Raw genomic sequence first — 16,345 nt, 5'->3', positions numbered from 1 at the left:
AGAGGGTTCTGCTCCCAAAGAACGATTTTAGGGCTAGCTATCAGAACCAGAGCCAGAATCAGTTCACGCTCTGTGCATCCGATACCGTCCTAGGTCCCTGATGTGTGATCTCACCAGAAAGACAGCATATCTAAAATGATAAACCAACTGACAAAGCAACATGAACAGGAACAGGAAATGAGCAGGGTTGGTGCTACTTGTGTAGACCCTCTACATACTTTTTTTCAAATGTTCTCTCATTGCTCCCATAAACTGGGACCAGTTTAACAGTGTGTGGTATCCATGAGCTATAATAATGATGTTGTTTCTGAGATCTTTTCTTTGTGTTTGGGTAAGCTTGACATTCATTCCCTGCGACCACAAGCCTTCATCTCCATCCCGCCCATGTTTCCTTTAAAACCATATCTTCTTCTATGTTTATGACTCATCCCTACTCTGGTGTTGTTTATCCTCTAAAAGTGGGAATGTAAGAAGACACTGCTGACAACATCTTATTTTTTAAACTGTGGAACAAACGCTTCGTAAATCTCCATCCAGTCACCCAGCGTTAGTTACAATGTGAGAACTTATAACCAAAATACAAGTGTGAAATGTTTCTACCGCCCAGTAAAGACCATCAATGCAGGAAACCTTAGAATGGAAGTATGGACAGGGAGCATTTGTGACGGCGAAAGCATTGTGTGTTCAGGGGAAAATCTATTAGTGTGGATGAAGTTTTAAGAAGGCTGAAAACAACCCCCCCCCCCCCCCCCCCCCCCCCCCCACTTGGTTACTGTTACTGTTGGCGTTTTGGTTGTTGGTTTGACAGAAGCAAGTGTATTTCAGAACGTATTCATATGAAAGACACTTTAAGCAGATTCAAACTGCCAGATTCAGCTGGGTGCCTTGAGGTCAAGTATTGCATTACGTTTGGAAATGTGCTAATTCTCCTGCGGTCTGTTAAACACAATCTCTCAGTTTGCTGCTGTTTGTGCAGTAGGTATGAACATCCACATGTTAGTAGAGATAAGGTCAGGGTTTATACTGTACAAGGTACAGTAAACGCATAGGTCAGTGCAAGTCACAGCATATTAGACTTCATAGCTACAGAAGGAATGCTAAGCACACTTATGGTTCAGAAACAGTATTTGTTGAGTATGTATTATCTGTACAGGAGAAACACGAAGTACAAAACATATCTTTGTGACGTACTAACATCATTGTTGCGCACTCTAAAATATTTCATCTTTTATCTATTCAAATTACACAATATATTGTATAGTAAATAGTATGTTGTGGTGTAGCACCCTTTCCACAGTATTTACAGTGCAGGGAAGTACACTGGTTCTACAGCTAAGGTACGATTAGTGCTGCAGTTTGCTACAGTTTTAACAGTACTGTGCTAATTTCTTTTTTTCAGAAAATGTGTATCCAAAACATATGCAACTGTTTAAAAAAGGTTATCTTGTCCCCAAAGCACTGGAACAGCATCGACATTACACTAGGTTTCCTTAGGATTGACCACAAAGTACACAGTGATTATTTCTACAACACTTAAAGGTTGTGATTCAGTGTAAACATTTACAAACCTCATGCTGAATGAAACCAATTATTTTGCAGTTATGATATTTACAATGCCAAGCTTCTCTGGAAATCCTGCTGCCTTGCATTTGTAGCTACATCTCCTCTAACAAATTATTCCTTGAAAACAGGAGTCATGGACGTTCCCTTGTAGAAAACGTTCCGGGCGTTGTCCGGGCTGTTGGCTCTCTCTGGAATCAGGATGATATTATTGCCTTTCCTCCGCAGGGTGGAATCCCGGCTGGAGGCGACAGAGAGGGTTTCTGAAGCGCTCTCTCCACCTCCTCCTCCACCACCCCCTCCTCCAGATCCATCCCCCGGAGTGACCCTGATGGTGGACATGTCCTGCGGATGGAGCCTGTGCTCGGACTGGCTTTGGTTCTGCGTGTGAACAGTGACTATGGTGGGGGTGCTGTTGGTAGCAGTTGTGGTTACGATGTGATTGGCCAGCTTTCTGTCGATGGAACCTTCACGTATGGAATCTGAGCTTTCTGAGTCTCTGTTCAGATCGTTGAACTCAAAGGACTGCCCAGCTCCTCCTGCTAATCCTCCTCCTGATCCACATGTCCCTGTACCACCACCAGCTCCAGTGCCATGATCGAGGGATCGCCACCTCCATGATCCACTTCCATCGGTAGCTGGAGCTTGGATTACCGGTCTGTTGTTTTCAGGGTGGGCCTCTACTCTGACAATCGCTCCGGTGCTTCCTGAAATACTGCCTGCAGTGCTACCCAGGGAGCCGGGCCCCGTAGTGCCAGTGGGGTCTGGATCAGGTAGCCCCCGGTACCGAGCCGAGCTTGGGCAGCTCCCGCTGACGCTGCAGCTGATGCTGCTCTCATCTAAGCTCTTGGAATGGGTCTGCAGGAGGCCCTGCTGCTTGGACATAGCTATCACTTGCATAATTCGAGGCTGGGAGCTGTGGCCGTTCTCGTTAGTCCTGAAGGCGGTGGTCTTCTCTGCAGCCCGCTGCCAGTTGGCCAGAACTGTGCTGTTTATTGTCGACATCCCTTCACTCTCACCTCCTCCCCCCACCCTCGGGGTGGTTGTGTTGTAGTTTTCATGAGCCTCCTCTGGTATGTGGACCAGCTGTGAAGACCCAGGTCTAGACTGCATGGATATCCTGGCCCCTCCGGTGATTCCGCTGCAGTTACTGGGTAGGGTGGTACTAGCACCTGTGGCCAGTTTAGACATGTAACTATGACTGTCGAAGCCTCCTTCCAGGCCCATAGCTATGGGCTCAGAGCTGGACCGGAGCTCCATATTGCCGTGGTGGTGAAGGTGCTGGGAGGACTGGCCGGAGGTTGAGTCTACAGAAGAGGAGAAGGAGTCCGGGACCTGCAGGGAGCATTTGTGGTTGTTCTTACTTTTCCACTGAGACAGGAGCTGCTTGGATCGACTGGAGTCCATGGAGGCATGGTGGAGGGTGGCAGCGTGCCGTCTGGCTGCCTCCTCATATGCTGCCATCGCCTGGGGGGTGTGGACCCGTGGAAGAGTGTGGCTGAAGGTCATGATGGCGTCTTTGCTCTGGGGGCTCCGGGGGGAGATCACTTCCACCTCTGCACTGGAGCGCTTCAGACTGTCTTCAGACCTCTGCTGGGGGAGGCCTCGGTGCAGGAGGCCCTCTGAGTGGGAGGTGTGTATGCCAAGCTCCCCAGCCATGCTGGCTTTCATCTGCAGGTGGTGGAGCACAGCCTCCTGGCTGATGTGGGGCAGGGAGCAGGGGGGGGCGGTGTTGGATCGGAGGGGGACTGGCAATGACCTCCTCACTGGGCTGAAAATTTCCAACTGCATACAAACCCTGGGGCCAAAGGAAAGAGAGGAGTGTTATTTGGGCGGGGGGGGCATCTTATTCATGCTTATTCTGCTGTAGACTTTAATGGTCTCTATTTGGACCATTTTCAAACCGAACTCCAATGGAATGAGTTGTGTTTGCGCTGATGCACTTCTTTGTGTGAGTGTGATGACTTTAACAGTATGATTGCACTTGTATTTGGACATTGTTGGCCCCTACCAGATAGACAGCAATAGCCCCTCCAAGCAAGAAGCCCAGGTAGACATCGATGGCGTGGTTCTTGTACTGAATGATCCGGGTGAGACCACAGATGATGGCACAGATAATAAAGGAGAAGACCAGGAGGGGCTTGAGCAGCTTGGATGAGTCCGTCAAAGTGCTGTTGAAGTACATCTGTGGACAGAGGAGCACACACAGATTAAAAGTTAATCCAGCACCACTCGCTGATTAGCTTCTATCGTTAGAGGATGCATGGAGGAGGAGCAAGTCCAAGTGTCTGCGTGCGCTCAAACTGTTACTCACCGAAACATAGACAGCGGCGAAGGAAGCCAGGGTAGCATGCTGCGACGGGAAGGATTTTCTGCAAGAGATAAAGAATGTAAAATGTGTGTGTGTGTCACAGCAGGAGATGGAAGGAGGTCAGTCAGCAACATACAATCATAATGTGATACCTCAAACACCACCCATTTCAACCTCAATTTCTTCACCTTGTCTTCATGACACACACACACACACACACACACACACACACACACACGAAGCATTTAACATTGTAGTGTGTCTCTAGAGCATGCCTCCAGCCAAAGTGTGAGCTGCAGTGTTGTACGGCAGTGTGGCAGCGGCAGCTTAGATGTGCTACATAATGAAGTGAACCTGTGGCACAGTTTCTCCCCCTCCAACACAATGACCTACTTCTGACAACTCATCCTCCTCTCTGCTCCTGACTCGCGTGCATGCGTGCATGCCTGCATGCACAACTGTCACTCTCTTTGTTGGAAATGCTATGGGTTTCTGAAACCAAGAAGTTAATTTGTGAGTTATTTCCAACAAGATCAAGGTATAATACCACACAGATATCTTTAGTAATGGCAATTGTTGACTGACCTTTCTTAAAATTCATTTTAGGGACGCTGTGTCTACAACTTTGACCCCTACCCCACTGGGTTAGCACATCTGTTGATTGGTCAGAGGTTTCCCCGAGCTGACACCCTGTGTAATGAACAGTCACTGGAAGATTGTGGATAGCGCTCTGTCCTTTCATCGTTCAACAGTTCAACAACGTCTTCACCTGTTCTTGTACTGACAGCACCCCAGAGAGAGTATGATCATTCATATTCGTACATTCCCGTACAAAGCCTACTGCTAACCTGGTCATAATTGTGTCTTCTTTCATTCACTTTTTTCGCCTCAGCATAACTTCCCTTTTTTCCTCAAGCAGCACGAGTGTGGATTGAGGAAATGTCAAATAAGAGACTGGGGATTACCCAAAGTGCACTTTAAGGTCAAACGCATGCAGTGAGCCTGACCTGCCCCGGTTGATGGCTGTAGGGTCGGCCCCGGAGCAGATGTCGTCCAGGACGTAAGGGTTCCGCTCACAGCTGATGTTGGTGTAGTTGGGTTTACACACCGTGAGGAAGTAGGGCGCCGGGTAGCCGGTCATCAGCTGGAGGATGTCAGTGATGAGGGCAGTGGCACAGAGACCGAAAGCATGAACACCTGGGGATAGAAGACAGGATGTAAAGGAACAAACCACACACACACACACACACACAAACACACACAGACAATAAAACTGATGGATGTGCTACACAGAGCAAATGTAGTTACTGACTTCAGCGTAGCATTCGTTTAGTAAATGTTGGATTTTGGAATGTTTTTAAAGGTAAACTGTCACATCTTTGTGTACAAATGGAAGAGTGAGTGTACCAACAAAGCGCACAGCTCTGCGTATGAAGGAGTTGAAGTTGCAGCCAGCAGCGTTGATGTTAGCCTCGGCCCCCCCGAAGTTCTTCCTCCGAGATGTACAGCAGAACACAATCGCCTCCCCGATCATAATCTGTCGACACAAAATAAAAAGGTTGAAGCAGGATAAAGATGGAGGAGATTTAAATCTGAACCAGCTCCACTGCTGAAGACTCTCTGGAAGGATCCTCACCGTGATGGCGGGCCCGGCGAAGGCCAGGCTGAGCAGCATCAGGAAGGGGATGACCTCGTGGTTGGGATCAATGTAAGGGAGGCTCAGGCTGCGGTCATGGCAGTTGAAGCCAGACTTCACTGGCTTGAACACATCGGTCCACTCCAGGAAGTACACACTGACCACAGACGACACCAGGATAGGCAGCTATGGAGGACAGAGACTGAGATGTGAACAGCTGAGGCATGAGAGGCACTACACTTTCTAACCAATAAAACAGAATCCTACGGTTCAATGACCACACTAATTTGATTTAATAATGAGTAATGGCTTGGAAATACTTTCAATGACCTGGGGGGGGGGGTTTGAAATGCATTAGTGTCATTTTATTTTTTACTTCAATTCCAACCCAATGAAGAGTATATGTCTCCCTGTTGTCCACATTCATAAACAATACAACAAGACCATCAGAGCCCAGAGCCTCTGGAGTCTGTAGTCCTGAACAGATATTCCCCACAGCAGACACTCGTTAATAACGTCCACTGGTGCATCATAAACACACCGGATAGTGTAAGTGAGTCGGATTCTCAAAACACAGCAGACTCTCTTCCTAAGTCCTTCTGAATTCTCCTATCCACTCTTCCTTGAGCCTGTGACTTTTCTCACAGAAGTCCAGGAATAGAGGAGGAGACGTGAGGAGCTGAATTTTGAACAATACGACCACAACCCGGATGTGAGATTGAAGGCAGTAGAGTGTTTGCAGTGAGGTGCATTGTGGGAGCTGAATGTGGCCTAGAGCATCATGGAAGTTATCATGCAGCTTAAAGGAGTAGTTCGGAATGTTGGATATAGGACCTCATTTCCAAGTGAGCCAGTGTGCTATTTATCAGTGGAGACCGTTTTCAACACGTTTCATCCAGTCCTTTTAGTTGCAGAGTTCGCTGGTGCTAGGCTAACGCAAGTCAACGGTTTCCGCTAGCCTGCCAATAAAAACAGTCTTACCCACAGTACACCTGAGGCAAATCATTAAAACGCCAGACTATCGATGTAAATGTCTGTGTTGATAGAATAATGTTAGAAATAAAACTATCCTTGCATCGCAATACATTTTGAGGTACTAGTTTCTGAGCAGCGGCGGAATTATACTTTGCTCCGGATAGTTGTGTGGTAACAAAGCTGCCCCGAAAAGTAAACAGAAGGATGAGTCTCCACTGAGAAATAACAGACTGGCTCACTTGGAAATGAGGTCCTATATCCAAAATGCTGAACTACCCCTTTAATACATCTAAACTGCAGTCTGAACTGTAACCTATATGGTAGCTTATAGCTAACAGCGACAATCATTCAGGTGAGGGCAGCCCAGCACACAGAAACACAGTTTCCAGAAGTATGCAGACTCAGCACACAGTCTAGCAGTGGCTCAGTCAGTAGGGGCTTGGACTGGGAATCGTAAGGTCGCCGGTTCAAGTCCCCGAACAGACTTGAAATATGGAAAGTGGACTGCTACTTGGAGAGGTCCCAGTTCACCTCCTAGGCCCTGCTGTGGTGCCCTTGAGCAAGGCACCGGACACCTCCAATCCCCCCTCCCCATTGCTCCCCGGGCGCTGCACGATAGCTGCCCACTGCTCCTAGTACTAGGATGGGTTAAATGCAGAGGACTAATTTCACTGTGTGTGCTCTGCTGTGTGCATGCATGTGACTAATAAAGAGGGTTTCATCCTCCGATTCTATCTATGTCTGGTCAACCCTACGTCTATGCTCCTCACACTCTCACTGAGGTCTGATCTCCTTCCTGTTTCCAGCAGGCGACCAGCACAAAGAGAGGAAGTCATTCATACTACATGAGAACTCCTCTGGAAACACTCTGCATGTTGGTTCTTCTCTAGGTGTTCACGAGGTGTTTGGCTGGACAGCAACCCCTCCAGTCGGACCCTCAAAGCCTGCAGAGGGTCAGTGCAGCGCAAATAATGGATTTGGCTGGCAGTGGAATGGTCGGGCCGACTGTAACAGGTTCAGATGGTTTTAAAGTGTGACAGGCTATGGGTGGAACAAAAGGAACATGGGAGGAAAGGTGACTCTACTGAAGCTAAAAAAAAAAGTTCCTAAGTTTTTAAACTGCTGCAGGCAAGCTGGTAAGTTAAAAGTGATCTGACTGCATTCAGAGAGTCCAGCTTATTCCAGAGAGTCTCACTGAAGTTCTGGATGATTTATAATTTAGGATTATTCCCTCATTCCCTGTCTTCCCTTCCTCCACATGTGACTCCTGTGCTTTACATGCTGCAGTGTTGTGTTACACCTGGATATCTTTTAAAGACATACTGTACACAGGAATGTAACTGTATATGACAGACGTGCAGACCCTGTGGTGTCGTGAACAGACACAGCTCCTGTATGACAGAGCATGCCTGCTGTGAGCGGCTTCATGACCTCCAGAGCCGTCAGAGCATCAGTGCTCATCTTCATCACCTGAACAGAGACCCTCTCACGGGCATTTGCAGCGTATGAAGAGAAGTTTAACAGACTTTCTGCAGATGCACTACGCGCTTTGTGCTTTATCTGGGCTAATGGTCGTGTCCCTCCCCACAGATATATTGTGATATAATCTTGTGTTTCCCAGTTTTAGCAGTTAACAGTCAGCAGTTGTTCCTTGTGCTTTCTTTGTTCCTCTTTGGAGGGAAAGCAGCCTGAGGCTTTACAGAGGAGACTCTGCGCTCCAAACTGAAGAGGAGCAGTTTTCCCGGTCCAGCAACATCTGCAGCCTGATCCACATCTGGTTCATGATCATGGAACAGCCTTCATACTTTTATAAGCTCACTTTATTTAAACACACCTTCCTAAACACTCAGTGTAAAAAAGGATTTTGGAGGATAACCCTATTATCCAAGCAAATCGTTTGAATTTTAATCAAGGTATAGAAGTGAGCATTGTTAGTATATATATATATATATATATATATATATATATATTATATATATATATATATATATATTATAGTATATATATATATATATATATATATATATATATATTATATATATATATATATATATATATATATATATATATATATATATATATATATATTTATATATATATATACTATATATACTATTTGGTGTGTCGAAATGTCTGAAGGTAAGACATTACTTTTCTATCATGTCATGCATGTAAATGTTCACGTTTATTGTGATGAGATTCATCACAGGACGTGCTGTCTGCTTGCTTCACTGTTAGACAAGGAATTTAAGTTTGTTCTCATCTGTTACATACGGGCAGTCGGTCACTGATTGTTATCCTAGATAGCTGTAGATAACATACGGTAGGTGCTAAGAGTAAAGCACAATGCTGTTTAGATTTTTATTGTTAACAATTTATAAGCAGCAATGAATGCATGTTGACTGCATGCCATCTGAACTTAGTGTCATGGTGACAGGGGCATGTTGATGTAAGTGTTGAACTTTCCTGTCACTGTCCCAGACCGTAGTCGAGGAGAACAGGGGAAGACTCTGTAGTCTTCCAGGGTCGAGGTTCAATAACCCACTTTGCAAAATAAGGCAGAGAGGCTAGCTTTTCTTGGGAGGCCGTGGCATTTATTCAGGTTCTTAACTTACAGGAAAAACACTTCATGGACATACTTTGTCTGCTGCTTCCTTTTTATCTTCCCCAACACAACCAACCGACGCTCGCTTACCCCTTCCTCTACCATGCCCACCCACACATGCACGCGCCACACCCCTCTCTCTCTCTCTCTTAAAGGGATAGCAATCTGACTGCATGACCCTTATAGCATAACAAAGGGATAGCAATCTGACTGCATGACCCTTATAGCATAACATAAGTTAACCAGCCAAACTGTTATTCACGTCAGCATCATGCATGCTAAGCACAGAAGGCTTTCGTTTGCTAGCTACAGTATCCGAGGCGGTCACACCAGCACACTTAAACTAATTAAGAAAGCTGGCTCTGTCATAGGCATCAAACTGGACCCTTTTGAGGCTATGGTGGAGAGGACTCTGAACAAACTGTTATCCATCATGGATAACCCCACCCACCCTCTCCACCTGCAGCTGGAAGGACAGGGAGCTCCTTCTCCAACAGACTGCTCCAGCTCTGCTGTCACAAGGACAGATTCAGGAGAACCTTCCGGCCCTCTGCAGTAACTCTGTACTATAACTCCCCTCTGGCTGCAGACAACTCACTGCTCCATAGCCTCTCTGTGAACTGGACTTAACATGCACACTTACACTTAACATTGTACACTTATATTATATTTCATTTAATATTCCATTTCATAGCAATATTCACTATCTGTATATTTCTTATTTTTATTTCAAATGTTTTGCTATGTTTCATACTATATTGTATTTGCGGTAAAAAAAAAAGTTTCCCAATTTGGGATAAATAAAGTTCCTTCTCCACTCTGTAGTGTTTACACACATTACACACAGGGAGGATACATACACAGATGATATACAGTACATGCACAAATACAACCACACGCATGCAGGAGAGGTGGCAGGGAAGGGAGGCTGCCAGGTGCCCGGCGCCAGCGAGCAGTTTCAAGTTTTGGAGCCTTGCTCAAAGGCACCTTGGGAGTGGCTCAGGAGGAGAATTGGCACCTCTCCAGCTACCAGCTCACTCCATTTTTGATTTGGTCTAATCGGGACGTGAGCCCTTACAGACTAAGCCACTGCCACACTCAAAGCTTACTGTAAATTATTGTGAGGACTGGACACATTATCACAGAGCAGAGCCAAAGCCCATAGTTCTATTTTAGGATTGTGTACATATATATATAGACGGTATATATTTGTACATGTCTTGTTTTTATTTGTTCAGTGTAAGACATAAAAAATACATAAATATATAATAAATGACAGCTTCATTTTTGAACTGGTGATGTGAGAAATGAATAAAATATAAGAGATGTGTGTTCAATCAAGATGTAGTATTTATGTTCACACAATATGCTTTAACAGGATGTCAGGTCCTGCGTACTGTATATCTGAACAATCTGATCACATTTGAAATGTCTTGTTTTGTCTTTCCTTTTTCTTCCACAGAAAATCTGAAGAAACCTTTAAGGAACTGAAGAGCTTTTTATTGATATTCAGGTAAGACACTATTTGGAGAATATTAAGGAACTAAAATGTGTTTTCTCACAGCCCCAGAGAGTATTGGAAAAAAAGGGATGCGTTGGTCTGGTGCGTCATCGAATACCTTGGGGAACACCAAGAAGACTTTTTTCAAGACAGCCAGGTATGTCCTCAAGGACTGATCAATTCAAGATTTAGTTATATGGGAGGTGGCTCTGATACCATTGTTTTATGTCTGTGATTATTAACCACTCTGACACCTGCTCACATGTTATTGTTTTTATAAATGGTTTAGCATTCACAGGGAAATGATTTATGGATAATTTACTGATGGGCTTAGTTACCCATGTCTGTTTTTAAGAAGGTTATTCAAATTATGTTAAAAGATAAAACTAACTAAAATCAAAAACCTTTTTTTTCTGTTAAACTTAAATAGGATAATTAATCTTATGCACTAAAAAGTAATGTAGATGGGAAAGTTTATATTTAATTTAATTGATCAGATAGATGGGAAATGTGACTAGGCCTGAAAATGTTTAAATAGTTAGGAATCTTCTTATGTGTTTAATCCCTGCCACTCATTTGTAAAAATGATTGAAAAAGGCTAAATACTTAGACAACAAAGCCGGTGTTGTGTAATAGCTTCTTGGTAATATGCCTAATTTAAAGTGAATATGCTTTGTTTCTTTCTTTTGACATGGAGGAAGAGCATGACAACCTCATGGACCAAACATTGAAGGCGCTTGTGATCCATGATGCCAGGACAAGGAGGAGCCAGCAGATCTGTCCATTGTGACAAAGGGACACAACGTGTTGAATGCATGCGGAAATGGAGCGAAGATATTTGCACTGTTGATCATTTGTTTTGCATGTTCATCTACGTCCTCAACCTTGAATACCCCAAGAAGCTGAAATACACGTTTAAGGCATTCCAGAAACTTTGTTTAGAGCTTGATGGAGCAAAGCTACTCAAAAAAGTCTAGAGCCTCAAATGTGAGTACATGGAATGCAGACTGTTCACTTGTTTTAGCGCTGACTTACACACATTAAATGATCACCTTTTTATAAATGTTGCTTCCGATTGTTATTCTAAAATAATGTTGATGTGGAATGTAATTGATGTGGAGAAAAACAAACCATTTGTTCTAAGCCTCTGCTACTACTTTAATTCTTTCCCCCCTGAGGCTAACTTCATACTATACTGACTTCATACTATGCTAACTTCATACAGAGACTAACTTCATACAGAGACTAACTTCAGATAGAGGCTAACTTCATTCTATACTGACTTCATACAGAGACTAACTTCATACAGAGACTAACTTCATACAGAGACTAACTTCATACAGAGACTAACTTCATACTATGCTAACTTCAGATAGAGGCTAACTTCATTCTATACTGACTTCATACAGAGACTAACTTCATACAGAGACTGACTTCAGATAGAGGCTAACTTCATTCTATACTGACTTCATACAGAGACTAACTTCATACAGAGACTAACTTCATACAGAGACTAACTTCATACAGAGACTAACTTCATACAGAGACTGACTTCATACAGAGGCTAACTTCATACAGAGACTAACTTCATACAGAGACTGACTTCATACAGAGACTAACTTCATACAGAGACTAACTTCATACAGAGACTGACTTCATACAGAGACTAACTTCATACAGAGACTAACTTAATACAGAGACTAACTTCATACAGAGACTAACTTCATACAGAGACTGACTTCATACAGAGACTGACTTCATACAGAGACTGACTTCATACAGAGACTAACTTCATACAGAGACTAACTTAATACAGAGACTAACTTCATACAGAGACTAACTTCATACAGAGACTAACTTCATACAGAGACTGACTTCATACAGAGACTGACTTCATACAGAGGCTAACTTCATACAGAGACTGACTTCATACAGAGGCTAACTTCATACAGAGACTAACTTCATACAGAGACTGACTTCATACAGAGACTGACTTCATACAGAGACTAACTTCATACAGAGACTGACTTCATACAGAGACTGACTTCATACAGAGACTGACTTCATACAGAGACTGACTTCATACAGAGACTAACTTCATACAGAGACTAACTTCATACAGAGACTAACTTCATACAGAGGCTAACTTCATACAGAGACTAACTTCATACAGAGACTGACTTCATACAGAGGCTAACTTCATACAGAGACTGACTTCATACAGAGACTGACTTCATACAGAGACTGACTTCATACAGAGACTAACTTCATACAGAGACTGACTTCATACAGAGGCTAACTTCATACAGAGGCTAACTTCATACAGAGACTGACTTCATACAGAGACTAACTTCATACAGAGACTAACTTCATACAGAGACTAACTTCATACAGAGACTAACTTCATACAGAGACTGACTTCATACAGAGACTGACTTCATACAGAGACTGACTTCATACAGAGACTGACTTCATACAGAGACTAACTTCATACAGAGGCTAACTTCATACAGAGACTAACTTCATACAGAGACTAACTTCATACAGAGACTGACTTCATACAGAGACTGACTTCATACAGAGACTGACTTCATACAGAGACTGACTTCATACAGAGGCTAACTTCATACAGAGACTAACTTCATACAGAGACTAACTTCATACAGAGGCTAACTTCATACAGAGGCTAACTTCATACAGAGACTAACACTACCACATTTCATAAAACACTACCACATTTCAAAGATTACGGAAAGGGTATTCCTTTAGGGAGAACACTCCTTGTTTGTGATTGGACAGAGCTAGCCGGAGAAACACTGCTGTGATTGGTTGTTTGATAGCGCTACGTCTTTCCTGTGCACAAATTACCAACTCTTTCAACCCTTTATATACTATATAGTTTATAGTCTATAGTTGATCCACACTTTCAGGGTTCTAAGGCAGCGGTCCCCAACCTTTTTGCGCTACGGACCGGTTTCATCTAAGACTATATTTTCAAGGACAGGCCTTCAAAGTAGGGGGGGAGTAATAGGCTGTAGCACTTTTTTTCTGAGGAAAATTAACATTTGCCACAACCATGAAAAACACCCAATCACAGCCGGAATATATCTCCAGGCAGACATCAGGCTTCGGTTTACATTTCATGAGCTCCGCTGCTAATGTCACGATCAAAATATCTTCTTGAAACGAGTACCAGTGTCCAGCAGACAATCATAAGCCAACAGACACACAGAGCTCAGCAGAGAGAACACATTTCTCCACAAACACGTGAATGAGACGAGCGTCTTCACCTATGGTATTGACGCGTTGATGTATCCGGTCATTTTTCAAAATAAAACATCTTTCAGACTGATAATCACTTAAATAGGGTTGCAAAGGGCGGAACATTTCCAGTAACTTTCCGGTAAGTTTCCGGTAAATTTCCATGGGAAGTTAAGCTGGGGAATTTTGGAAATATTCCATATTGGAAACTTTCCATGGGAATAATGGGAGTTATGGGAATTTATGGGAACTAACTGGGAACTACCTGGGAACTAACTGGGAATTGATGCAATGGCATGAACAGATATATAAATAGTTAGGCTAGCTAAACAACTGGAATGATCTTCAAAACAGCTTGCAGGAGGCAGATAAAAACAGCATCACATTTGAGGTAGCTAGCAGCTTTATGAGAGTGCCTCATAGATGGTAAATGAAGGGATGCTAGCTACGACTTATTTAGCATCTAAGTGATCAGCTCGCTATCCACTAGATGAATGCATCTGTATGTGATATTTGCAATTTAAACATAAAATAAATACATCACCCCATAATATCATCAAACCTTACTTCACTTTGTGTAGTCCACAGGTTACAATGTGTGGCTTCAATACTCTTGTGCTTTAGGCTCAAAAGTGTGGTCCAGTCTTCTAGAAATCCTATGTGCATGTGATGGAGGAGTGCACAGTGCCTGTAGGGGTGTGGTCTCAATAGCCATGCATTAAGCAGTGTGGTATGTGCATGTGATTGAGGAATGGCATGGATATACTTGAAGGGCATCTGTTTGTTTTAGTCAAGATTATGCTAAAATACACTTTCCCCAACTATATTTAAGTTCCCTATGAAGAGCCAAGCTTCAATTTAGAAAATTCCCAGTTTATTCCCGTGGAAAGTTTCCATCTTTGAAAATTCACGGAATTTTGCAGCCCTACACTTAAATATTTTTTTATTCAATCTTTCTGTGCAGACCGGTACCAAATGTCTCTTGGATCGGTACCAAGCCGCGGTACCGGGCCGCGGCTGTTCTAAGGCACATGTTGATGTTGTGATGGGTTGCCAGAATGTCGAGGATTACTTCATATGTATAACCTTTGTTAAAATATTCCCTTAAGATTTTCATCTCTTCTTCTATTCTTTCCAACTCAGTTTAAAATTTGTGCAGACACAGCTGAGTAGTGTCAAACAGGAAAGACGTAGCGCTGTCAAACAACCCAATCACAGCAGTGTTTCGCAATGAGTGTTCTCCCTAAAGGAATACCCTCTCGTTCATCTTTGAATTGTTGTACTGTTTGTAGTGTTTGTCATCTGGAATAGTTCCCTCCTGCTTCAAAACCGCCTCCATCACTCCCATCCTCAAGAAGCCTGGTCTGGACCCCGAGGAGCTTAACAACTACCGATCGATCTCCAACCTTCCTTTACTTAGTAAAACCTTGGAAAGAGCATCAACATCTGTCCAACCATTAGCTCTACGAACCCCTACAGTCAGCATACAGAGCACATCACAGCACAGAGACCGCCCTCCTCCGGACAAATCATTATTCTCATCCTCCTTGACCTCTCTGCAGCCTTTGACACCATTTTTCACTCAGTCCACCTGAAATGCCTCTCCGACAACCTTGGCATCACTGGTACAGCTCTGTCATGGTTTCAGTCCTATCTCTCAACCAGATCTCAGTTTGTCAGCATCAGCAGCTCATCCTCCCCCCCAGCCCCAGTCAACCATGGTGTCCCCCAAGGCTCCGTGCTTGATCCCCTACTTTTCACCATTTACATGCTCCCCCTTGGCCAGGTCATACGTCACTTCGGTCTCAATTTCCACTGCTACGCTGATGACACTCAGCTCTATCTCAGCACCTCACCATCTGCCCAGCTCCCCCCACAGTCTCTGGTCAATTGTGTCCATGCCATAAATACCTGGATGACAGCAAAACTACTCAAATTCAACAGAAAAAAGACTGAGCTCAAGTCCGCCTTCTATCACCTCAGGAACATCTCCCGTCTTCGACCATCACTCTCTGATTCCGTGGCCGAGACCCTCATCCATGCATTCGTCACCTCCCGGTTGGACTACTGCAACGGAATCCTGTTTGGGATTCCAGTAAAGACCTGGACAGGCTCCAGTATGTGCAGAACTCGGCTGCTAGGGTGCTCACTCACACCAAGCCCTGGCAGCACATCACACCCACCCTCATCCACCTCCCAGTCAAGCACTGCATCTCCTATATACTCCTTCTTCTCACCTACAAGTCCCTCCATGCCCTCGCCCCACAATACCTGTCTGACCTCCTCCGCCACCACACTCCATCCTGGAAGTTACGATCGTCTGTACAGGATCTCCTCTCCATCCCCCGCACCAGGTTGCGGACTTTCGGTGATAGAGCTTTCAGTGTAGCGTCCCCTACCGTCTGGAACTCTCTCCCCCCGAAATCCGCAGCGGCCCAACCCTGGACACTTTCAAAAAAGCTCTCAAAACGCACCTTTTCACCAAGGCTTTCCCCA

The 16,345-nt window shown here is 44.2% G+C and overlaps 1 protein-coding gene and 1 long non-coding RNA gene across 3 annotated transcripts in view; one reads left to right on the top strand and one right to left on the bottom strand.

Annotated features, from left to right (window-relative positions):
• Positions 1-774: 774 nt before the first annotated feature.
• LOC134884133 (phospholipid phosphatase-related protein type 4) overlaps positions 775-16,345 on the bottom strand; it is a 16,548-nt gene continuing 977 nt past the window's right edge. The window contains 7 exon segments of the mRNA XM_063912805.1: positions 775-3,297; positions 3,299-3,358; positions 3,572-3,745; positions 3,875-3,932; positions 4,879-5,068; positions 5,279-5,408; positions 5,508-5,693. Of these exon segments, the coding sequence (XP_063768875.1) occupies positions 1,675-3,297; positions 3,299-3,358; positions 3,572-3,745; positions 3,875-3,932; positions 4,879-5,068; positions 5,279-5,408; positions 5,508-5,693 (2,421 nt within the window). The 3' untranslated portion in view covers positions 775-1,674.
• On the top strand, positions 8,595-11,651 carry LOC134883853 (uncharacterized). 2 transcript variants are annotated; one of them, XR_010168337.1, is made up of 3 exons: positions 8,595-8,621; positions 10,550-10,745; positions 11,286-11,651. It is a non-coding gene; the product is annotated as an uncharacterized LOC134883853 (long non-coding RNA). The 2 variants fall into 2 exon arrangements; XR_010168335.1 differs by having other exon boundaries at positions 9,459-10,745.

This window comes from Eleginops maclovinus, chromosome 21 (genome assembly GCF_036324505.1).
Source record: "Eleginops maclovinus isolate JMC-PN-2008 ecotype Puerto Natales chromosome 21, JC_Emac_rtc_rv5, whole genome shotgun sequence".
NCBI lineage: Eukaryota > Metazoa > Chordata > Actinopteri > Perciformes > Eleginopidae > Eleginops > Eleginops maclovinus.
The sequence above is the reverse complement of the archived record's forward strand: the minus strand, read 5'-3'. Positions and strand labels throughout refer to the sequence as shown.